The following is a 26,366-nucleotide window of genomic DNA, read 5'->3' on the forward strand; positions in this document are numbered from 1 at the left end:
TTTTATCGTTGAAGAAAAATATTTCATTTTAAAGATAAATACTTCAGGCAAGGTAACACTGAAAACTTTAGGGTTTGAGAAAGCTGGCCCCGAGCTGCTATTCGTGAATTTTTTTCTTTAAGCGTGTTTTAATATTCTTCAATTTCTTTTTATTTCACAGTTTTGTTTACTTATTTAAATCAAATTTCTTTTATTCAACTTTTGGCTTATTATTTGACTCTATCTCTGCTCTTTTCAGATTTTAATTCTACAATTTACCTCTCTAAGAAAAATGATTTTTTATACTTAATGCCTGTCCATTTTTAATTAGCATAAGCCCCTCAGCCCCAAGGGCAAGGACTCTAAATTACGCAAATTGGCATCGTTCACAGACGGGTCTCAGAGTCAAAAATAAGCGGCAATAATGGGCTTTCCGATCGGCTTGAAACTTTTGAGGATCGTTCCCTGGGCCTTGAAGACCTCAAATTTTTGCTGGAAATGGGGGAGGAGGTTAGTCAGAGAACCAAATATGGCACACCAAATTTTTGTGATCTTTCCGAAAAACACACCCGTAAGTGCCCAAAAGATGGGAACCCTAATGTGTCAAACAAAACTTAAGAATGGTGGCAAGGGCTCTCAAAAACAGAGTGAAAAAAATACCAAAGGATTTTTCAGACTGACTCGACAGTTATTTCCTTGAGCTCCTGGGCCAAAGGGACCTCACAGCACAAGATAAAATTGATGAGAATATATTGTTATGCCTGAAAATGGGCCCAAAAACAGAGGTAAGAAATTTTTTTCTGAAAAGTTTGGAACTTACATTCGTTAGTAAGTGGGCCAAGAGAAACCTAATGCAAAAAAATAGGCTGGATATAAAATTTTAGCTTAAAGTCCTCGGGCCAAGGGTATCCTAACGCAAAGGAACGATTGAAAGAAAATGTTCAGATTAGACAAAAAAAGAAGTAAGATAAAAGCCCGGTGTTTTTCCAAACAGCTTGAAACTTATACCCGTAAGTCTCTGGGCCAAGGGGACTTTTAATACATTAAAAAAATTAGCTAGGCCTTACGACTCCCTAAAACTGGGATACGAAGAAGGGCCAAAAAAATTTCTCTCGAACAGGCAAACACTTCAATCCGTAATCTCCTGGCCCAAGTAAACCACAATATAAAAAATAAGAAGGGGGAGCAGGCTCAACAAAATTAAGGTTGGACTTAAGGCCAATAGACCTTGCTTTCGATTGTCTTGAGACTTGTATTTGTCAGTCTTTGGGCCAAGGGGAAGGGATCCTAATGCACAAAAATCTAGGTTGGGAGGAGACCTCCAAATTTGGTGTAAAAAAAAGACTAACAATTTTTTTTTTAGATTTTAGACGATTATTCATTTTAAATTCAGTCAATTTTAAGTTTCATTTATTAATTCTTAGCAATTTCTATTTGCATTAAGTTTAATTTATATCTATGATTTTAATTTTGCTAATTTTATGTTGGAGTTCCACTTTTTTATTACTTTCTGTTCATATTGGGCTTCAATTATTCATTCATTGTGGTATTTGCTACTTTAAATTTTGAAGTGATTATTCATTTTAGTTTCTGCTCGTTTCTAAGTTCATTTATTCATCCATGCTAATATCTATTATTTTGAATTCGGACATAGTCATTCCCTTTAATTTCCATTCGTTTTAGATTTGATCTATTTTCGTCATAGTTTCTGTTTATTTTGCGGTCGATTTGACTTTATTCCTACTCTTTTAGTATAAATCAACACGTTTCTTTGAAAGAGTTTATTTTTAACTTTATTAGAATTATTTCGCTTTGTTTTTTTTATCTGACCTAGCTTTGCAATGGGCTAGCTGTAGGAATATGGAAACTCTTTCAGATTTTTTGCTAAGAACCAAAACGGTTCATTACAACTTCAATTTTTGGTAAAATATGAATATTCAGTCAAAACACCATAGCTTTTTGTAAAGATTAGTTTTTAATTTGCGTGAATAGAAAGGGAATTTGTAGTAGAAGAAGGACTGAAAATTGGCGAGATTATTTGTCTTCGAGGAACTTTAGCCGCTTTCGCTAGTTTTGTGTAGACAATCATGAATATAGACATATCTTGTTGCATCAATTTGTTAAAATAATTTTTCGTAATGTTCTTTTTTGTTGTAGCAGTTAGTACCCTTAAATAAATGCATGTCTAGGTCATTTAAAAAAAGGAGCCATGTTCTACTAATTGGTGCAGGAAACCGATTCAGTCACTTTTTTACAAGAAATTTGTCTTCATCAAATTATACCGGGTCTTGTCTCCATAGACCAAAAGTTTTAACCCAATCCAAGACGAAACAACAGTTAGGCCTATTTTCAGGCTGTTTTCATAAAACCATTACCGATTCGTTTATTCTTCATTTGATCCCACTTGACCTTCACATTAGGGATGTAATTGAATAAAAGAACCAAATTTTTAGTAAAAACAAGTCAACAGTAATATTACAAGGTAAAACAAACCGAAAGTGTACCATACATGGTGGAGGCTGCTCTCTCCTCAACCGCCCGCTCTTTACAATTTTATCGTAACAACACACGTTTAACACCTTTACAAGTTTAATCGTAACGCTAAAGTGATACTTTAAAATAATTGTTATTCCAATTCAAAGCCTTATGTTTGACCAGTCATTCTTACAGAATTAGGACAAAAGCAAAATTTAGCGTAAAGAGCGGGGATTGACGAGGGGACAATCTTTTTCATATACAGATTACTTTTTGTTTGTTTTAATGGTCTTTACTTTCATTTAAAAAACTTATTAGCTATTATTTATCTTACTCTTTAAGATCACATCAAAATTCACCATAAACACAAATACGGCAACCAGTCCCTTAAACCCAAACCTTCAAATTCGAATTTAATTTTGTAGCACAGTGCCTCAAGAAAAAGAGCTCATTTAGTGTACTAAACATTAAACGCGCAATCTTCCTAACATTCACTCACTACATAACAAGAATGAGACATTTTTATGGCACTTGTTATCAAGTGACATTAACGATCGCAAATTCTATCGGTCTGTCTGTCGGTCCTGGTTTTGCTAGTTTAGGCACTTCGAGACAAGGTAGGACGATGAAATTTGACAGGCGTATCAGGAAACAGACCAGATTAAATGAAAAGTAGTCGTTTCCCCGATTCGACCATCCGGGAAGAGTGGGGGGGACGGTTAATTCGGAAAAATTAGAAAATTGAGGTATTTTTAACTTACGAACAGGTGATCGAATCTTAATGAAATTTTACATTTAGAAGCATATTGTGTCTTAGAGCTCTTATTTTAAATCCCGACTGGATTCGTTGACATTAAGAGGAGTTGGAGGGGGAAACCTAAAGTCTTGGAAAAGGCTTAGAGTGGAGGGATCGGGATGAAACTTGGTGGGAAAACTAAGTCCTAAATACGTGATTGACATACCCGGAGCATATCCGCTCTCTTGGGGGAGTTGGGGTAGGGTTAATTCTGAAAAACTAGAAAAAATGAAGTATTTTCAACTTACGAAGGAGTAAATACCTCAATACCTTCGGTGATTAAGATCATCAGATCTTAATGGAATTCCATATTAGGAGGACCTCATAACTCAAATCTCTTATTTTAAATCCCAACCGAATCCAGTGTCACTGGGGGGAGTTGGGGTGGGGAACCAGAAATCTTGAAAAACGCTTAGAGTGGAGAGATCAGGATGGAACTTGGTGGAAAAATAAGCACAAGTCCTAGATACGTGATTGACATAACCGAAACTGAATCCGCTCTCTTTGGGGGAGTTGAAGGGGGTGTTAATTCAGAATAAATTAGAAAAATTGAGTATTTTTAACTTAAGAACGGGTGACCGGATCTTAATGAAATTTGATATTTAGAAGGAACTCATGTCTCAGAGCTCTTATTTTAAATCCTGAATAGATCTGGTGACACTGGGGAGAGTTGGAGGGGGGAAATCGGAAATCTTGGAAAACGCTTAGAGTGGAGAGATCGGGATGAAACTTGGTGGGCACAACAACCAAATGTGTTAGATACGTGATTTACATAACTAGACTGGGTCCGCTCTCCTTGGGAAGTTAGGGAGGCCTAGTGATTTGGCGAGTTCAGTGCTTCTGGACGTGCTAGGACGATGAAAATTGGTAAGCATGTCAGGAACCTGCACACATTGACACATTGGGTATTTATAACATACGAGTGGGTGATTGGATCCTAATGAATTTTGATATTTAGAAGGACCTCGTGTCTCAGAGCTCTTTTTTTAAATCCCGACCGGTATTAAGGCCCTGATTCTCCCTTTAAGTTAATCTATTGATTCTTAGAATTTTGCTAGAGGTTATGCCATGTGAGCTCTTGGCTCTTCCGACCTCGTCACAAGGGCCATATGAGCTCTTAGCTCTTGTGCAACTTCCATGTTGCACAATATTTGTTACATGTTCAGTATAATTCCGATTTCTGAAACGGTGTCATTTTTCATGCTGAAATAGCTTTTGATGACGAACTTTAAGAATAATATATTTTGCACATTTAGAATCAGCACAAATAAAAGATTTTCTTTGCTGTATATATTCTATTCAAAACATCGTTTCTTTGAGTTACTGTTTGCTACTACTAATCATTTGCTCTCTTAAAGGTGAAGGAGGCCTCCTACTCCATCTTACGTCCGTAGTTATTTTTATATTCAAGTTTAGTATTCATAAGACAATGGTTAGGGGATTACAATCATCCCTGAAAAAATTCAACAATTTAAATGTTTGTTAAGAGAGAGAGGGTTTAAAATATCTGCAATTAATTATAGGATCCTCATTTTATGGTTTTCAAGGGGGAATTATTCGAAAAAACCTGTTTTAGAAAGATGTTCACAATGGACAATGATAAGCCGGTAATGCCCCCGATAAAACAAGAAGACATTGAACAATGTATATACACAGGAAAATGAGAAATATCCCCATTCAAATCTAAAGCAAAGATCCTGACAATATTTGCCTCCTACCTCTCTCCCCAATAAAGTTCTTTGCGTTGCTCATGCCTTTTCATCTTTGTGGTGGTTGGTATGTGACTGTAATGTTTATGTTACAAAATATAGACTGTTTGCAATAAGTGGACACTAGCCCCCCCCCCCTATGGCACCAATAGTACATACATATTGCAAGCATTACTTCAAACTATGGGGGAGGGTTAGAGATCAATTTTAAGCCCACTCCCCAAAACCTCCTTCTATATATATCTGCCTCAAAAACACCTAAAAAATGGACATTAAAGCACTGTTTCCATCACTTACAAAACACTCCTCCCTCCTGCACAAAGATCCACTAGTTCTCCTTTATAATAGCTCATATAGAATTATACATCAATATGTATAGCTTTAACAAGCATCAAGTGAATTAAAATAGCTAAATTTTTATCTTGAAAATAAAATTATATATTAACCGCTGGTTTTGTGTGAACTATGTGACTTCTTAGGAACGAATGCGCTACCGTCTGACAATACTGCCTCACTCGGAAGCTCAATGCATCGTTTTCAATTAGTCCAATTCGATTGGCTATCTCAGAATTCCTGATCAATAGCCACTAGTTCCTCTTAGGCACAAAATTGTAGATTCGTCCCACGAAATGGCACGAAACACTACTCTTTTTGGCTACTTAAAAAGGGGACTATGATCTTTTCTTTTCGTTTCAATGAAAATTCTCCCAATTTCCTACATCTATCAGTTAGGCATGATCAACCTTGTAAAAAAAACAAAAAAACCAGACGCATCACTTTGTATAAAGACATAAATCCATGATCTTCCCTCTAATAAAAAAAAGGCGAAATTAGTCCTTTTTACTGATACGAGCTTAAAACCCCTACAGTATGGTTCTCTCATATACTTAGGAGAAGTTTAGAACTACCTGCGACAAATTCTAAAACGCTTTCTAGGTAACTTGCTTGTCTGCAAAAATATTAACTGAAAACAGCTTCATAGACGTCATTGGCCAAAGCATCATACAAGCCACTCAACCTAGGACCATGAAACATCTTCTTCAAGTAGGACTCACTATGATTATTTTTATCGCAATTTTTTTTTAGGTTACCCCTTTTTATTTCGTACTTTCCCTAGACTAAAAAGCTCACTTTGATTTAAAGAGCTGTGTTGAGGGGGATTGCAGCTCTCCTCACATTTAGGGCAACCCTATGTATGCTATTACAATCGAAATAAGTCAGAGGCAACGCTATAGCGTAGCCTATAGCAAAGCCCATAAGGTTTAAATGTTTTGTTATATTTTATTTTCCCCAGAGGCATTTCGTATGGAAGGGGTGGTCACATTGGAAGTCCTAATAGATTTTTTAAGAGTAAAAAATGATCGAAGGGCAAATACCCCCCCCCCTGTCCTACTACAGCCGTTTTTCTTATAACACATCCGACCAAAATTTGTAGATACTTCATTTTGTTCAAAACAGCTAAAAGATGAAATAACTATGCCTCTAGGGTTAACAAAATCCCTACAACCCCCAGGCCAAGAGCTGTAAATATAAGGTTTTTATGGAAGGAGTGGTCGTTTAAACTTCGAACTATGCTCATTTGATTTGCGATCAAAAGTTTTAACTCTTTTAACTCCCCCACGCCCCTTTTCCCCAAATACTTCCGATCAAAATTTCGATATAGCCGATTTGTTTAAAATAGTCCAAAGGTCGAAGAACTACAATTCCTAGTTTAATAACCCCCCCCAGCCCTTGGAGTAAGAGCTAAATTTTATGCTAGTTGCCCATTGTTAACATAAAAGCTTTTTCTGGAAGTTGTAGTTGTATTAATTTTGGAGGGGCTCATACGATTGGACATCAAAAGTCTTAGTTCCTTTTTTAAGAGACCAAAAGTGATCGAAGCTATTAGCTTGAAACTTTCAGGGCATCCACTACTACTGTTACTATTTTGGCTGTAAATGAGGCTTAAGAATAGCAGATATAAATTCCAATAGTAATTAAAACTCAAAACGACCAGAAATTACTATTATAGAATATACGAAACCCGAAATGAAAATAATCATATCAATTAAACACACACCTGGTACTAAAGTAAAAGAATAAATAACTCTTAAAAGGAATAGAACTTTAAACTTCTAAAGGCGTTACCTGAACAAAGCAAGGTCCATTATAAGGCCTGTGAAGCACTATAAATGATTTGTTAGGAAACAATGGGGATCAAAAATACGAGAGAATACTTACTTATATGTTTATGACTTCTACTCCATCTTTCCACATTTGTTGGGAGAAGTGAATGTCCGAATCGGAAAGCTGCAGTAGCAAATGCTCCAATTATCCCAGGATTTACGTTCTTATCATAACCATTCCAGTATCCCTATTTTTGAACATTTAAACAACTTAGTACAGGGAAACAAATTGATACAAATAAAACAAGAACAGATTAAAGAATAAGATTATTTCATGCCTGGGAAGATAAAAAGCTTTTTCAAGTACACAAAGTTGACATAAACCTATATTGTAATTTACCATTTTAATCAAATCAGGCCATATGCGTCTAAACAAATAGCCAAATATTTGAACCCTATGTCTAATTTTTTTCATTTTATATCTTAAACTTCCATAAAATTTCACCTATCTAACTGAATTAAAGCTTTACATATTGTATTGAACTTTTGGAAAGGATGAGTGCCAATCAAGAGTAACAATAAATCTTTTTAAGGCTTGGAAAGAGCCCACGTCACGCTCAGAGAGCTGCCGTTTAAGACTTAAAAAAATCTGATCTGACAAAATTTCACTGACAGGCAACACCTGTCTCTTGTATAATTGACACATATTTATTACACATATAGACTTTTTTAACTCACACTAATATGTCCCAAAAAAGGAACAATAAATATATAAAATTAGATTATATAAAAGCTAATACCAGCTACCTTTATCAGTCACGAATGTGGGGCATTTTTGCCAAGCATAAGGATTTTTATTTCTTATAGTCTCTATTATCATTTTTTGGCTATTACGAATTCTCATGGGCTATTACACATGATACACGAAACTGGTGCATGTGCCAAATCGTTAAACTATTTGTTTATTCCCTGTATTAAAGTTTTTTCAATGATTATATTTCACCGTTTATTGCTACTTTAGTCAAGGACATGTTCTTTGAACCTAAGCCATCTTATTTACCATCCTATGAATTAATATTTTGTACTGCTGAATGTCCTTCCCTTTTCTAAAAAAGGCTGATAATGTATTTTCTGTAAACTTGTATCGCTATCACTTCCTTGATTTGCCTGGTCGGAAATTATTGCGAGAGCTGCCTTCACACTTGTTGAAGTATTTTGGCTCACACTTCAAGAACTGTCTGAGCTCCCCGTTAGTTACTTAGTCTCTGTGTGTTGTGATAGCTCGGTGATGTAGACATATAGTCTTGAACGCCAAAATCTTGAGTTCATCCTTTATCAAAAGGAACAATTTATTTAAAATGTAGACCACGAAGCCTTATGACAGTTCTGAGTGTGTTTAAAACTTCGTAGCTGTAATTATAAATGATAACTCTCATTGATGAATGAGAGTATTCTTTTGAAACTTAAAATTTCTCAGTTCATTCAATGCTCTCGTCAGAGTAAGACGCATTCAAGACCTCTATGCGGATTTATGTGAAAATTAAATAAAAAAAAAAGTTTTTTCAACTGAAAGTAAGGAGCGACATTAAAACTTAAAACGAACATAAATTACTTCGTGTATGAAAGGGGCTGCTTCCTCACCAACGCCCCGCTCTTTACGCTAAAGTTTTTTACTGTTTTAAAAAGAAGAGTTGAAAGAAAGAGTCAAACTTTAGCGTAAAGAGCGGGGCGTTGGTGAGGAAGCAGCCCCTTTCATATACGAAGTAATTTCTGTTCGTTTTAAGTTTTAATGTCGCTCCTTACTTTCAGCTGAAAAAACTTGTTTTTTTATTTAATTTCTGAACGTTTTTGAATCAATGCATGTTTTAATTTTGGCTCTCCGCAGAGTAATAATTAAAACGAAATTTGCATTTTTTTTTTTTTTTTTTGGCTAAATGGCTTTCTCATAATTTTGATCGAATGATTTTGAGAAAAAAGAGCGGGGGAGGAAGCCTGGTTGCCCTCCAATTTTTTGGTTAATTAAAAAGGCAACAAGAACTTTTAATTTTTTACGAATCTTTTTATTAGTAAAAGATATACGCAACTTATAAATTAGCTTACAAAAATAATTTTTTATTCTCATGTTTTTATTACGCATATGAGAGGATTCGCCCCCTCGTCAGTACCTCTCTCTTTACACTAAATCTTAAATTTGTCCCAATTCATTAAGAATGACCCCTGAATCACAAAAGCCATAGAATAAATAGTTGACATTACTAAAAATACTTTAGCGTAAAGAGCGAGGAATTAGGAGGAGGTGAGCCCCAACTATGGTTAATAATTTCTGTTCGTTTTAAGTTTTAATGCTGCTCCTTACTTCCAGCTGAAAAAAACTTTTTCATATTTATTTTTTCATTGTTTTTTTTTAAATAATGCTAGTAAATCCTGCGCTCCCTTCATGGAAATTTTCTTCCCCCATGACAAATTCCTGGATAGAAAGTTACCCAAGTATATCTCCCTCTTCTCAACCCCTCCCCCAACCAAAAAATCCTCCTGAAAACGCCTGTACACTTCCCAATAATCATTACTATATGTAAGCCCGACGAGTAAGTCGTCTCCAAAGACATAGTTATAAGATTTTTCGACTACGCTGAATAAAATGGCTATCTCAGAATTTTGATCCGTTGACTTTGGGAAATAATTAGCGTGGGAGGGGGCTTAGGTGCCCTCTAATTTTTTTGGTAACTTAAAAAGGGCACTAGAACTTTTCATTTCCATTAGAATGAGCCCTCTCACAACATTCTAGGACAACTGGGTCGATACGATCACCCCTGGGAAAAACAAAACAAAAAACAAACAAACAAATAAACACGCATCCGTGATCTGCCTTTTGGCAAAAAAATACAAAATTCCACATTCTTGTAGAAAGGAGCTTGAAACTTCTACTATAGGGTCTCTCATGCGTTGAATCTGATGGTGTAATTTTCGTTAAGATTCTATGACTTTTAGGGGATGTTTTCCCCTATTTTCTAAAATAACACAAATTTTCTCAGGCTCGTAACTTTTGATGCGTAAGACTAAACTTGATGAAACTTATATATTTAAAATCAGCATAAAAATGCGATTCTTTTGATGTAGCTATTGGTACCAAAATTCCATTTTTTAGAGTTTTGGTTTCTATTGAGCCGGGTCGCTGCTTACTACAGTTCGTTACCACGAACTGTTTGATATTATTTCAAGAACTTTTGGATACTCATTCAATGCCGAAAATATTATTTCAAGAACTGTTGGATATTTAGTAATACGTGTTAATATTTGGATATTAGTACAATATTAATGTACAATGGGACGTAAAAGGAAAAATCCGAAACGAGAAGGTATGAATATTTCATTAGACACCTCAGATGGTAGCTTCAGCTCGAAACCGGAAATATCAATTTAGGTAATCTTACTACAAGGGTTGATAATCTGGATAAAGAACATTCGCTTCTTAAAGATAAGATGGTTAATAGTGAATTGAAAATTGGAAAAATTGAAAATGATACATCCTGCCTCAATTTGCAATTAAAAACTTGTACTGATGAATTAACAAAGTTAAAAAGAAAAAATGAAGATTCAATGTGTCGGATTGTGAAATTGGAAGCCACAAGTTAGAAAATAATATCATCATACGGAATGCAGTTTGCGAGGATATTGATAAGGCTAAAGCTTTATTCACAGAAGTTGTTCGCCATGGATTAGAATTGCCTGAAGTAAATTTTACAATTTCGCAATATGACCGAAATCGTAAATTTTACAATCTCGCAATATGACCGAAATCGGAAATTTTCAAAGGTGACACTAAATAAAAAAGACAAGAAGTCTCCAGCTGGGGCTGGAGGACTGCAAGGGATACAATTGACACTTTTCTATCGACACCTGATACGGACATATTCGGTTTATGCGAAACTTTTTAAATGAATTTTCAATTAAAAGTATTCAAGTTGATGGTTATCAATTGTTTCATGTTGGGAGAAGTATGCAAAAGAAAGGTGGTCTTGGTGTTTTAATTAGAAGTTGCATACCAGCCCGTCAAGACTAGATTTTTTGCCAATGAATATTGAAATGTTATTTGAATCTTGTGTTGTTGAATGTTTTTTTTCCAAATAATGAGAAGATTCTAATCGCAGTTATTTACCGTAGTCCGTCAGCTAGTCAGATAGAATTTAGGAATTGTTTTGAAAAATTCTTAGATAAATTAGTCTTAATACTTCTTATCTAGTTATGAGAGATTTTAATATTGACTTAATGAGCCTTGTTTCTGCTAATCAGAATAGACTGGATAGTAACCCTTTGAGGTTTTTAGAATGTCCGGTATCTCATGGATTACATCCTGTAGGCTATGTCTTGTACCATCCAGAATAACTGATACGTCATATTCACTAATTGATAATATTTTTTCACCTGAAAGTGCTGTTAGTACATCTGTCATTCCTGATGATTCATCTGATCACTGCATACTTATGGCTGATTTTTCACTATATTTCCCGTATAATGAAAAGAAGTCAACAAAGCGAAGAGACTTTGGGGAAAAAATTTGTTAAAATTAAAAGAAGCACTCGGTGACGTAGGGTGGAGTTCAGTAATTGATGAAATGGATCCAGATGAATCCTTAGATAACTTTTATAATATATTGACTGAAAAGCTTGATAAATTTTGCCCGTATAGAAATCTGAAAGGAAAGAGGCACACACCAAGAAAACCATGGGTAAATGCATCGCTTTTGAGATCCATTAATGAAAAAATCGCTTATATAAAATTAAAATGAAGTATCCCACTGAAATAAATATAATGCGTTTTAAAAACTATAAGAATCTGTTAGTAAGGATTCTTAGAGAAAATGAAAGAGTGCATCATGAGAATTCATTTAAAAATTCTGATTCTCCTCGAAAAACTTGGAATTTAATTAAGGATAAAATTGGAAAAAATAAAAAGTTATCACATCCTGAGGTATTAATTAATATAAATGGTATAGAAGTTAGAGAACTGCAAGATGTTGCTTATATGTTTATGATTATTTTGCTGGTGTTGGTCGAGCAATTATTTCAGCAGGAATAGATTTGTCCCCTTACAGGTCGCATAAAGAATATTTACCCCCCAATGAATGTACGAGCATATTTCTGGCCCCTGTTAGTTTTGCAGAATTCCATAAGATTATCGAAAATATAAAAACCGGTAATTCAGTGGGATATGATGAAACATAAACAAATTTGTTAAAGAGTATTGCCGGAGTTAATTTTGAACCACTTATCCACATTTTCAATTTGAGTATCAATTCAGGTATATTTCCCAGTAGATGGAAAATTGCCCGAGTAATTCCGTTGTATAAACAAGGCGATAAATCTGATGTGAGTAATTATCGTCCAATTGCAATTTTATCGCCATTATCTAAAGTGTTTGAAAAAAATTTTAAAGAAAGGATTTCTAGATATTTAGATAAAATAAATTTCTTTACCAAATATCAATTTGGTTTTAGGGCAAACCGTTCGACAGAACACGCAGTTGCAGCTCTTTTATTAGAAATAAATGATTGTTTAGATGATGATTTCCATGTGGCTACTGTTTTCTATGATATAAAAAAAGCATTTGACACTTTAAATCATGAAATTCTTCTTGACAAAATGATAAATTCAAGCATAAGAGGGAAAGGATTACAAATTATTAAATCATACCTGTGCGGACGCAAAATCACAGTAGATGTCGGTGGAAAAATGACTAATTTAAAAAGTCTTATTGATATTAGTGTCCCCCAAGGCTCAGTATTAGGTCCACTTTTATTTTTGATTTATATTAATGATCTTCCATGAGGTTTGCATGAGAATATTCGCCATGCAATTCTATTTGCAGATGATACAGCTGTAACAGTTAAAGCTAGGGATCCATCGACATTGATCGAATATCTGACTACAAGTGTTACCTCAGTAATCGATTTACTTCGACTTTAAATCGATTACCAAATTTTACAAAAACTAATTTTATGGTTTTTGGTCGTTCAAAACGTGCCACTCGAGAGATTTCTTCTCAGGAGCTTCAGGTTGGTGATCAAAAAATTTGTAGGGTCCAATCACATCGTTATTTAGGAGTTTCTCTTGATAACCTTTTGTCATTTCATAATCATATTGAGTATTTAAGATTAAAACTTGCTCAAAATATTGGGTCGATGTATCATGTGAAGAATATTTTTCCCTTTACCATTTTAAAAATAATTTATCATTCTCTAATTACTTCTTATTTGAATTACTGCTCAGTTGTATATCTTAATACATTTTGGAAGCATATAAAACCCTTACAGGTACTACAAAATAGGGCAATAAGAATACTTGGAAATTTTTTACATCGACCTTCAAAACTTGAAAATGTTTTTGAAACTAAAACATTATTCCTCTTCTTAAATTTGTTAAACTTAAATGATATACGAGTATTAAATACTTCTATATGGCATTTTCAGTTTCAAAATTCTAAAAATTATTTCTATGACAAATCTGTGACAAATTTCTATGACAAAATCTGTTAATTTTACTTCCTCGTTCGGATTGTCGGAGGTCTAGGATGTACCGAAATCCTTTTGTAAGTTCTGAAAGGTCAAGGTTGCCGATTAGGTAGCAAATACCCTTCTGTATTTGGTACAGGATCATTCTGTTTGATCCATCCCAAAAATCTCAATTAAATTTAAAAAAGCAAATATAAAAAACTGTTTGCTAAAATTTTGATTATTCACCATTGATGATGATTAAATGATTGATCTTCTAAATTACTGATGAAAATTAAATTATTTGATCTTCTTATTTGTGTGTTTTGATTTTGTGTCCCTGTATCTGGGATGGCCTCCCACGCCCCTCCTGCCCGATATTTATTTATTTACTTACCCTTGTTACTTCTCTTTTATGAGTTTTTTCTATTTTGTTTGTCTTTTGCCATGTTAAATTCTGGAATCGTTATTACGATGAGATGTTGATGTTTTTTCTATGTTTTTGCACTGTCCCAGCCTTACGAGCTCTGCTCTCTGTTGGGGCATAATATTGTTTTTGTGTGGGGCATAATATTGTTTTTTAAGTTGAACAAAGAAAAGTTGAAAGTTGAAGTTGAAAACAGGTCCCCTTTTAAAGGTTCTTACAGTGGTTTTTACCACGTTTATTGAAGAAAGCAGGTTACCAATGTAGATAAGACTCAAATTACTTACTCAAATATGTCTCCATTTACAGCGAAATATTCATTAAAAAAAACCACTGCAGTGCGTTCAAGATCATAAATTCTAAGGAAATAAATTCTAGTTTCTAAGGAAGAATCGACTTGCCTAAATTTGGCTGGATTTTCAGCATAGCTTTTGGTGTTGATAATTATCAAACACTGGTTCACACACTTAGTTTAACTAGTATTATTTCAGTAGCTCAACGACAAGGAGTTACAAGTAAAACTACTATTAAAGCCTAAATTATCGTGGTTGACCCTTTAAGGACAACCCAATAAATAACGAACCCTAGCCCTTACTAGCCTAAAATTTGAAAACACGTTTTGAAAAGACTTTCAATTGTGGAATAGTCGCCATTTGAAGCTGATTCAAGAATGGTAACCATTATTTCAATTAATCTTTGTGGTAAAAGTTTTATTGTGAAAACGAGTTTGTGGAAATTTTGAAAAATAGCCTTAAAATCTACTAAAATGGTGTTGTATTGACTAGAGAACTACACCACTGGGAGGTGTAAAACTCCCTTTTAGGATAATTACAGTCCCCCAAATGGGTAACAAGGAAAATCACTTTTTCATATGAGATGCATCCTTTTTATTCTTTTTTGTCGCTGCTAGTGGAGGGCTGAAGGGACTGAAGCGGTGCTGAAGGATTCATTTGAAAGAACGTTGCTATTTCTAGTGCCTTTTATAAGAAGATGTAACCCATGTATCTTTTGACAAGGGTACAATGTCACACTTTATTGATTTTGTTACCTGGTTTCCTGAAATGCTGTCATTTTACTTTTTAAATAACTTAATCAAATAGCTTCTGAAACAAGAAGAGTCAGCTATATGTCTTCTTGCTTACTTTTTATGACAATAAACGTCTAAAATAAAAAAAAAATCGAAAATTTGAAAAAAACAAAAATGGAGAAGCTGCGTTTTTATTTATGAATTTCTTAGAAAAAAATCCAGCAAAAAGGCCACTTGGTTATGGTTACTAAGTTCATGGTTGCCCTTATATGAGCAACGGATCAAAAATCGAACCCCAACCCACAGTAACCGAAAATTCAAAAACTGATCGATAAGAAGAATTGTCAAATGAGTAAGAATTGTCACTTTGAGCTAATTTAGGAATGCCAACTACATTTTTGACTTATGCATTTTTTTTGTAAGTATTAAATCATAATATTTAGAATAAAACGTACATTTTGATAAAAATTTCATCTTCATGTACAAGGCAATATAACGCACATTTCTTTTGACAGGATTTGGCAAGAAGATTATTACATATCAATGTCCTCGGTCATGAAGCAATGACAACTTTTTGTCCTCCGATTATTTGTGGCTTCATTCGATCTTTCAGGCGAATTGAATAAAAAAAGTTTTTTTCAACTGAAAATAAGGAGCAATATTAAAACGTCTAACAAAAAGAAATTATCTCGAACGTGACTAGGACTACCCCCTCCTTAATCCTTCGCTCTTCACGCTAAAGTTACTTAGTACTTTAAAAAAGTTTCTTATCTGATTAAATGCTTCTTGTGTTTCAGGAGTCGTTTTTATAGGATTGAGACAAAATGTAAAAGTTTAGCGAAAAAAGTGAGGTATTGAGGAAGGGAGAGCCTCCTCATATACGAAATAGTTTCTGTGCATTCAAGTTTTAATGTTGCTCATTACTTTCAGTTGAAAAAAATGTTTCTTTTAAATTTAATCCCTGTTCGTTTTGAGTTTTAATGTTGCCTTTTTTTAAATCATGCCACAAAATCCCTCCCCCCTTCCTCCATGTAAAATTTTCTAAGGAAAGTTCCCCTCCCCAGAAACTTTCCTCTGCATGGAAAATTCCCTGTGAAAAATTCCTCGGCAGAAAATTCCTTTCTCCCCCCCCAAAAAAAAATCAGAATATTTCCCAATAACAAATAACATAGTTATGTTAACAATCGGGAAATTACATAGCTTAGAGAACTTTCCCCAGGGACTATGGGAGTCATGTCGCCCCACATGTGTAATTTCTGAGCCTTTCAACTATTCTGAATCAAATGGCTACCCTCCAATCTTTTTTGTGACTTAAGAAGGGCATTAGTACTTTTGATTACCGTTCGAATGAGCCCTCTCCCGGTCTTCTAGTACCATTGATTCAGTAGGAAAACCCCTGGGGGAAAAACAAAATAAAATAAAAACACATTTTTCTTCTGGCAAAAAGCACAAAATTCCACATTTTTTAGATAGGAGCTGAAAACTCTGCAATAGGATTTAGGGGAAACCCTCTCAAATCTCTGCAATCTTAGTTGAGTCAGATGGTTTGATTCTCATTAAGATTACTTTACTTTCTATGAGAATTTTCCTCCTTTTTCAAAAATGATGCAAACTTTCAATGCATCGTAACAAAAAGATTATGCTTCTTTAAAAAAATTCCAAATTATACTTCTAAGATTTTCCAAATAAATTATATTTATTTGGAATCAGCATAAAATTCAATTATTTTGTTGTATCTATTGTTATCCAAATTCCATTTTTTAGATTCTCGGTTACTTTTGGGGCAAATCACTCCTTACTTACAGTTCTTTACCACGAATGCTTGATCAACAGTTAGGATATATTTTATGTCAAATCTATTTGGATGAAAATTTATACCTAGAGGAAAAAACGGTAAAAATTCATCATTGCACATCAACTTATGGTGGAAAACACTCCAGCTTACTTACTATTGTCAAGATTAGGCCCTAGAGGGGCAACGTAAGAGCCGTAAAACCCTTTATATAATTGTATAAGAATAACATCTTATGCTACAAACGAATGTTCTTCAAAGAAAGCGTTGGGACAAATTATTTGGAATGACATCGGAGGTAAATACAAATATGCTTTTGGAAATGTAACTATTAACTAACATTATGAAGATAAATAAGGTACTTAGTCAGAAATAGGTTGGATACTTACTTCTTTCTGTAAGAGAAGATCAAATTTTTTCATTATCTCTTTGCCCAGTAAAACTGGTAAAAATTCATTGAAGGTAATGTGCTGAATCATAGCCACGACAATATGTCTTGCTTCCTAAAGAAAATATGCATGTTGACTGACAAATTCAACTCAGACATAGTGACATAGTACATATGTCACTATGTACATAGTACATAGTACACATAGTGACAAATTCAAGACATAGTACAATAATCACACCATTGACTTATGGATGTATCTAATGAAAAACAAAATGTTTAGTAGGGGAAAGATACGGAAAAAAATGGTCGAACCAGGAAAAAATTGGTACAGAAATTATTTTTGCACCACTGTGTTCAGAAAAGAGAGCTCCACAACATATCAAAAATCTAAATCTCCATCCCGTTGCGAAATTCCCTTTTTCTCACGTTTTTTGCGCCTATTTTTTAGATATTTCCAGAATCCGAGAATGAGGAACCGTGAAAAGAAAAGTACTTTATTGATGGTTTCCCTTTTAAGAAACGATTGTTTTTGTGCTCTTTTATTAGACAGAAACATCGCGTTTAATCATTTAATTCTTTTTTATGTTTTGTTTTTGTTTTTGTATGAAGTAAAAAAAAAAAAAAAAAAAATCAAGCGACACACGATCACGGGGTATTTTTCGAAGAGGAGCACGAATTTTTCGGTTCAGAATGAGGGTTTTCGTTGTAACATTCACCGACAGCTCACTTATTCCCAGTTCTCATTTTTAGATGGCTGAGACCGCAGTTTTATGTCTCCTTTGTGACGTTCAATAGACACCTCAGAATCGTCGGTACTGGCAGAAAAAGGAGCTACGGCGATCAATGAAGCTAGCAAAACGAGAGGTACCAGCATCTCTGTCGAGGCAGGGAACCAAGTCCATGTTGTTTGCAGAAAGACTTTCACAAACAAAATATACCTGTCGAAAATTGAGAATGAGAGACGACGAACCTTGCAAGAAAAGACGGAAGCAGAAAAAGTGGTACTCCGATCACGGACTCCAAGTTTCAACTTCCAAGAGTGTTGCTTTTTCTGCACTACAAGGATAAATCTCCACACTACCCACAGAAAAGGACACGAGTGGTACAAGGTTCGGACTAAAGACTTTGAAGAGAGTATAAAGGCAGTGTGCAAAAGCCGTGATGATGATTGGTCAAATAACGTTTTCCGCCGAATATGTGCAGTGTCAGACCTGCACGCAGTTGACGCCATTTATCACGCAGCCTGTTCTTCTATGTTTCGATTAAATAAGAGCCTTCCAGCCAGATTTGCGACGCAAGAACTTTTGGAATACTCGAAGATACTGAGCCAGATAAAAAACGTCCAAAAAGGGGGAGGCCAGGTCACGATGAAAGATATCAGGCGTTTTTGAAGCTGGCTACTTTTTTCGAAGAAAATGACGAAGAACAGTATACAGTCAGTGAACTTGTTGTTAAAATGGGAGAGCTTTTGAATGGGACAGACCTTGAACCGTACTGTAACAAGTACTTGAAGAGCAAGCTTCTGGAATATTTCAGTGACCAGCTAGTATTTGCAACTATTGACGGTAAGGCTGACGTGGTGATATTCAAAGAAAAAGCATCAGCGATACTCCAGAATTTTTATTACTTGGACAAAACCGATAACGAAGAGAGTGAGAAAATCAAGCTTATTAGAGCAGCAGCAAAGATTATCAAAAGTGATATCAAAGGACTGCCAGCACAGAAGGAATCATATATGACCGCAAAGCAGATTTCTTCTGGAGAACAGCTGGAAGGCTCTCTACCTGATAGCCTAATGGTGTTCTTAGATGAAATATTCGTTGGAACCGATATTTCCTTCAAAGTGCTTGCCATTGGCAATTCCATCGTTCAAGCAGCTGGCCCGCGTGCCCTCATTTGTCCACTGCAACTAGGCTTAGCAGTGCAACTGGATCACCATTTCAAGTCCAGATTTCTTCTGCTCCTCCTATGCTGAAGTCCAGAAATTTTAACGCTGTGCATCAGTCCATGATGAATCTAGCCTTGCAGGAGTTACCTCCGCACATGCTGTGCAGCATGTAGCTGATAATGCAGATCGCGATGTTTGCACGATGGACGGAAGAAACACTTTCCATGGGATGGCTCTGCTAGCAACAGTCACGCCTCCTCTCATTAACAGCCGATCGCCCATTCCGAGAGTTGAAGTTTCATTAGATGAAGTAGCCCAAAAAGGAAAAATTCCCATCTACCCTTACCGCTTAAGTAAGACAGTGCTTTCAAAGGTGCAATATGAGAAGATCCCTGGCAAAAATGTCAACGACCCGTAGGCCTCACTCGATCAGCTCTGGTTAGCTACCGGGTTCCTGAATGTCCCAAGGCCGAGCTGGAATGGATTCATGCAGTCAGTTTTCTCTAAACAAATACATCATGAAACGGGAAACCTTCGCAGCAAGGCAAGCGTCTTGTTTTTGCCCATGATTGACCTCCCGTCTAGCAACGAATCCTGCCTTTACTCAACCTTGCGCTTTGTAGCTTCGCAAGGCAGAACCTACGGATTCACACCCGTTCTCACATTTGACCAGCCACTCTGGTGGAAGTCTATGAAGATCCTCAAGTCCGACACGACGAATGAGCTGAGTAGTATTGTTCTCAAGTTAGGCGGTTTTCATTTGATGATGAGTTTCGTCGGATGCACAGGACACCTCATGGAAGGTTCTGGTCTGAAAGAGGTTCTGGAATTGGTATACGCGACTGGTGCAGTGCCGCACATTCTTTCTGGAAAAGCGATTTCTAGAGCTGTTCGAGCTCACATTCTCGTGAGCTCGGCCATATATGCTCATCTCCTCGAAGAAGAGCAAGCGACGTTGACGTCTCTAGACATGTCTACTGTCTTCGCTAACGTACTGGATGGATACCTCCCACCCGAAGATCTCAGTCATGATCTCCAGCTCAAGCAACTTGAAAACTTTCTCAAGCAGAGACGCCAAGACCTGCTGACTCAGAGAACTGCGAAGCTCTGGTTTCAGTATCTTGACATGGTTGGGATACTGCTTAAGTTCATACGTGCCGAGAGACTAGGCCTGTGGGATTTGCACCTACAATCTGCAGTATAGATGCTTCCGTTTCTAGCAGCATCTGGACATAACCTCTATGTCAAGTCGGTCTGGATATACCAGCAAGAGATGGCTAAGCTTCAAACTAGTCACCCACCAATCTTCGAAGCATTTGAACAGGGAGGTCACACCATTAGAAGATCAGAGCGACGCTGGGCTGGGCTCTCATCAGATCTTGTCATCGAGCAGGAGTATATGAGAAGTCTGAAAACATCGGGCGGTCTTACAACTGGAGGTGGGATTACAGAACAGCAGACAGCCATTTGGGTTCTGTCAAGACCAGCATGCCTGGAGATCAACCTCTTGATGCAAAATTTGACAAAAATTGGTTACTCGACAAGTGAGCAGCACCGCGACATGAGTTCCAGTAGAAAGGAGCGTGACTTCGACGATACCCAGAAGCTCGTCGGATACTTCGGAGAATCTTCTCTGTTCAGAGGTGACAATCAGCTTAGAAACATTGCCAACGGCATAACTTCTTCCCAAGATGTTAATGTTAACGAGGCCGATGTGGCTGGAAAGTTGATTCTAAGTAAGATGACGGGAAAAACCTTGAAGGAGCAAGTCTTCAAGAAAAAAGACCAAGTGACCCTAATGAATGCCAAAAAGGAGGGGTCCTCTGTGGTAGCGCACATAGATCCGGCGCTCCTTTTACAGCGGTTTATAATAGTAGCCCAACGAACTGACCTCCGAGAAGAATACTTCAAGTACGAACTTTGTACGATTCCTCCTTCTCTTTTCGAAAGCGATGGCCTTATGAGAAAAGCAAATAAGCCAGAGCTTGCAAAAGCGATCTTTCTGGCTTGCGGGATTGAGACTCAGTCACCCTCAAGACCTGCTTTTGCATGTAACATCGTCTTGGATGATGGTTCTCTTCTACATCGAGTTCCATGGAAGGTAGGGTCAACCTTCAAGGTTATCTTTGCTTCATACGTCCATTACGTACAAGCAAGGTACCCTAGTGCGATCTTTGTGTTTGACGGATATGAAGGTGGTCCAGCAATCAAAGATGCTACCCATTTACGTCGAGCAAGGATGGTTGGCCGCCAAGTCTTTTTCACCGAAGAGATGACCCTCTGCATGAAGAAAGAAGAGTTTCTTTCATGTAAGACAAACAAAGGACGTTTCCTGAAGCTGCTCGGCAACCATTTGGAAGCCGTTGGTTTCCGAATTTTCCACTCGGAAGGAGAAGCCGACGGTCTGATTGTAGAAAAAGCCGTAGAAGCTGCTAGTCTTACAGACACAATCGTGGTTGCTGATGATACTGACATCTTGGTTCTTCTGATCAGTCGATCAGATTCGCGTTCCGGGCGTTTATATTTCTCACCTGAAGCTAAGTTTGGCGGTACTAGTTCAGCTTGGGATATTAGTGAGATGAAGCAGAAGCTAGGAACAGATGTCAGCAATCTGATACCGTTCTGTCCTGCCGTGCTGGGTTGTGACACAACCTCTCACCTTTACGGAATAGGAAAGGGCAAAGCCGTTCAGCTGCTACTTTCCAACAAGAGTTTCAGGGACAGCGCTGCTATATTTGGCGACAAGCTCGCATCGCTTGACGATATTGTGGCAGCAGGAGAGCGAGCATTGTTGATACTGTACGGTTGCCCTGATGTTTCGAACCTGGACACTGCCAGAAAGCTACTCTTTCACAGAAAAGTGAGCACTGCCACCACTTTCGTGCATCCACAAGAACTGCCACCGACTCAGGCAGCAGCGAAGTACCACTCGCTACGTGTCTACTGCCAAGTTCAAATCTGGCTCGGGAACCCAGTAGACCCTTTACGCCTGGGATGAAAACTGCAGGATAACGAAGTTTTTGCGCCAATAAAAACAGATCTCCCTGCCGCTCCGTCTCAGCTGCTGAAAATTATCAAATGCTCGTGTCGTATTGACGGCTGTGATAGTGAAAAGTGTACCTGTAAGAAAAACGGACTTGAGTGTACTACAGCCTGCCGTACCTGTAAGGGAAGCTCGTGCAACAATTCCAAGTTTCAAGAAGAAGAACTTAGTGAAGAAGAATAACAGTTAACTGTGATGATGAAAAATCTAGTTCCTATATTTTGATGATGTGCAATTTTTATATATTTGAAAAATAAGATAAAAGCTTTTCTCTGAACACATTAAGTTAGAACCTACCTTGTCTCATGGTGTTTGGCGCTGAGGTGTTTCGTCATTCCTGTTTATTGTTGTTTAGTCTTTTTTTTTTCTAAGCCTTTCATTTACATAGCCAAATAGACTACAACGCTGGTAAGAGTTTTTTTCCCCAAAGACACAGTTTTTTTCCCCATTTTTTTTTTTTTTTGCTGATAAATATTTTTCTTTTGGTCAGGTAACGAAATGAGTATCAGAAATGAATTCAGAGCCAAAAGCTGATCTAAAAAGATGTGTAAAACATTATAGTTTACGTTTTTAATTTTTTTCCCGGTTTTTGAGAAAATAAATAAAAAAACATTAAAAAAAAACAATTTTGCATCGAGCTAGAGATTTAGATTTTTGATATGTTGTTAAGCATTTTTTTCCGGTCCGGATGGTGAAGAAACCATTTCTGTACCAATTTTTTCCTGGTCAAAGACACAGTTTTTTTCCCCATTTTTTTTTTTTTTTGCTGATAAATATTTTTCTTTTGGTCAGGTAACGAAATGAGTATCAGAAATGAATTCAGAGCCAAAAGCTGATCTAAAAAGATGTGTAAAACATTATAGTTTACGTTTTTAATTTTTTTCCCGGTTTTTGAGAAAATAAATAAAAAAACATTAAAAAAAAACAATTTTGCATCGAGCTAGAGATTTAGATTTTTGATATGTTGTTAAGCATTTTTTTCCGGTCCGGATGGTGAAGAAACCATTTCTGTACCAATTTTTTCCTGGTCAAAACTTATTTTTCTCCTACTAGTTATACTACACCAAACTCGTAGCGAAAAGTCGTACGAAGCTGATACACCGTCGATTTTTTTTTTCATCCCAATTTCTTCAAACAACCCAATTTTTTTTTCAGAAGCCACAAAATGGTTAAGCCTTTTGTAGCAGCCAGTAACTTTTTTGTATATACGAAACCTAACCAGGGTGTACATTTTCTAATCCTTCGCCTTGCAGGATACTTTAATGATATTTAAGCTGAGTGGGCTCATTAAACTTTTAAAACATAGTTATTATATTCTTAGATTTCTTCATTTGTACTAGTTGGATTTGAAGATGCATATTAACTTCAAAAAGGACGAGGAAGACCAGCAATGGCTGAGAAAAGCTGTGTTAATACCTTCAAATTCAAGAAATCGTCAAATACTTTATTTATGAAGAACGATGCATAGGAAAGATACAGATAGGAGGAAAGATACAGGAAAAAATTGTCAAATCTCGGGGAGACCGTCACAGAATCTTTTTTACACCAAAATTTTCAGAAGAAATCAGCTTAATCACGCAAGAAAAATCAAACTGAATCCTCGTTGCACAAGTGTCTCAAATTTGCTAAAACTCGAAATTAACCGGCTGTTGGAATTGTTTGATCGTTTCCTATGAAATCAATGGTGGTAAATTCGAAAATGAGGCTAGTAATCTAATTTTAAGTCGTCAAGTACTTCATCTTACCTAAAAGAGTTCAATAAGTTGACCTGCATTATCTTGTTATTTTAATCATTTTTGGTGGATTTACCATTTCCTATCAAGCTAAGAATGACGCTTTAGAATACGAGTCTCGAACAGTTTATTTTACACCAGGGCTCCAGAATCGCCTCTTCCAGTATGCGAATTTCCATTCCCTATTGCAATTCTTTAGGTGACCCAATCAGTGGGGCCATCGAGCATAGTACTTGCGATTGCCTTTGACCAACTGCTTTACTGGAAGGCAAAGTATACCGTCGATGCAGAACCTGCAACAAGTGCTTCAAGAAATGCTTTTGTTTGTTCTAGGTGGATTTTACACACGCGTGAGTTTCCTAGGAGCCATTAGCTTCGTTATGGCTGATTCAGGACTTCTGGAAATCATAAGTCAATCGTAAGCACCTAACACAGGGCGTAGCATGTTACAAGGCAATGCTGTCGCTCGTGCTGTCCGAGTCCATAGTCTGTTAGAGGTAGCCCTTTATGCGAACCTTTTATCATCCAAACTGTGTAGCAGACTGTTTGAAGGCAATGACGTGTTACCAGAACCCCTTGAAATGGCAAAACAGGCATACGAGTTGCTCCTTGAATGAAATACCATCGACAAAGCGCAGGTGTCAGAATCAGTAGAGCTTTTCTATTAAATAGTTCATAGCGTAGAAGAAGGATTATCCGAGTCTAGAACCGCCCGTCTTTGGTTTCAGTATTTGGATCTACTTGGAATATTCGGAAAGACCCTGAGAGTTGGATAAAATGGCAACCTTGAGCTTTATCTACAGGCGTTGTTAGAAATTTTTCTTTACTCTTCTGCTTTCGGCTACAATCTTTACACAAAATCTACTTGGCTGCCTCTGTAGTCGATTTTTTAGTTGAGCCCAAAGCAGTCCCTAGCGTCACAGGAATACCTTTTCGTTTGGGGAACTGACAACTACCGGTAGGCACTTTCTCATGATTAGATGATCGGCCCAACGTTACTGAGAAGTATGAAAACGAGTGGTGGTCTGATGAGAGGTAAAGGTATGACTAAATTGTAGCGGACAATATGGACATCTGCTACGCTTACTTTGATTCCCATTAACAAACGCATGAAGAACCTGACTGGTCAAGCGGAGTTGACAATTGAAAATCGCACAGAAATGATATCTTTAAGGAGGGCTAAAGAACTGGCGGACATTGAAAAGATAGTTTGATACATTGAGCACCAGAACCCTTCAGGTGGGATTCAAAGCTGTTGAACGTGGTTACTGCTCTAAATCATCCATAAAAGAGGAAATTACCAAATCTATGAGAGAAACGATTCTGAAAGAAATGGAAGCGAAAGACATTAAAAATATGTTTTCAAGGGAAAGGAGGAAGATGGCTTAGAACTAACTATGGCTTAGAAGTTATCCGTGGTGATAGATACCGAGAGAGAAATGGCCTACACAGCTCTAATCTTCCAGCATCTAGTCACAGTGGCGAGCATCAGTGGCTATGATTTTACCAAAGTTCTGTTTTTAGAACTATTTACTTTTCCACCATTGCTCTTTCGTTCATTCGAGGTGATGAGGACAGCTGACAAAGCCCCTCTAACAAATGTATTGATGAATAATAAGGGTAGCTCGATGGTCATCTGACACTGTCAACTTCCCAGAGAGTTTAGGACGATGGCTGGTTAGTCCAAAAACTCTCGTGGGCTGCCGGATTCATTTACTCTGCGGTGACAGGATCCTACGCAGATTATCAAAGACCTTTCGGCAAGGCAGTGGTAGTTTTTGACTCTTACGTTGATACACCAACGACGATAAGTTGCACCCGGCATGCTTACTAAGAGGCTGGCGAACTAATATTATGAAGTTCTACATGCTAAGCATGTTATCGATGACTTAATTGTACAGTCAGTTTAGTTGCACTGCAATCAGTCCAGTCAGTTGCACTGAAACTTTGTCGACAACTTTCATTGGGAATGATACCGAACTATTAGTCCTTCTGCTGCACTATGCTAAGCTTGATGCATGTGATATCCTTATCCAGAGAGACAGGCACGAAAATAACCAACGAGTGTACGTCATAGAGGATCAAGAACAAACTAGGAACCGAAAGAGCATAAAATCTGCTCTTTTGCCACGCAATGTCTAGCTGTGACACAACATCTAGAGTTTACGGCTTAGGGAATCCAGCAGTGGTTTCCTTGCCACTTAAAGATGGGATTTTCAAGGAGGCTTACAAGATCTCCGTGACACCAGGATCCAACCACAAGGAGATCATCCAAGCTGGAGAGAAAGCTTTGCTCCCCATAGAGAAAGGGAAAAATAATGGAAAGACCCTGAATGATGTTTGAGTATGGGCATTTACAAGGCAGGTTGGAAGTGCAGATGCTTTCGTTCAAGCAGAGCGGCTTCCCCCGATTTTGGCTATTGTAAAATGCTACTTTTATAGGTACTATTTGTAAATACTGAACTTCCAAGAAACGCCCATTTCGCTAAGGCCCGAAGAGTGGGGCTGGTGCCTCTC

General features: G+C 36.9%; 1 protein-coding gene across 1 annotated transcript in view; it reads right to left on the reverse strand.

The window, feature by feature from the left end:
- LOC136035403 (uncharacterized) overlaps positions 1-26,366 on the reverse strand; it is a gene marked incomplete at its 5' end in the record, with an annotated part of 100,094 nt that overhangs the window by 27,439 nt on the left and 46,289 nt on the right. Inside the window, 2 exon segments of the mRNA XM_065717184.1 lie at positions 7,180-7,312; positions 17,184-17,297. Of these exon segments, the coding sequence (XP_065573256.1) occupies positions 7,180-7,312; positions 17,184-17,297 (247 nt within the window).

The sequence above is a fragment of the Artemia franciscana genome, chromosome 14, assembly GCF_032884065.1.
Source record: "Artemia franciscana chromosome 14, ASM3288406v1, whole genome shotgun sequence".
In the NCBI taxonomy this organism is placed as follows: Eukaryota; Metazoa; Arthropoda; class Branchiopoda; order Anostraca; family Artemiidae; genus Artemia; species Artemia franciscana.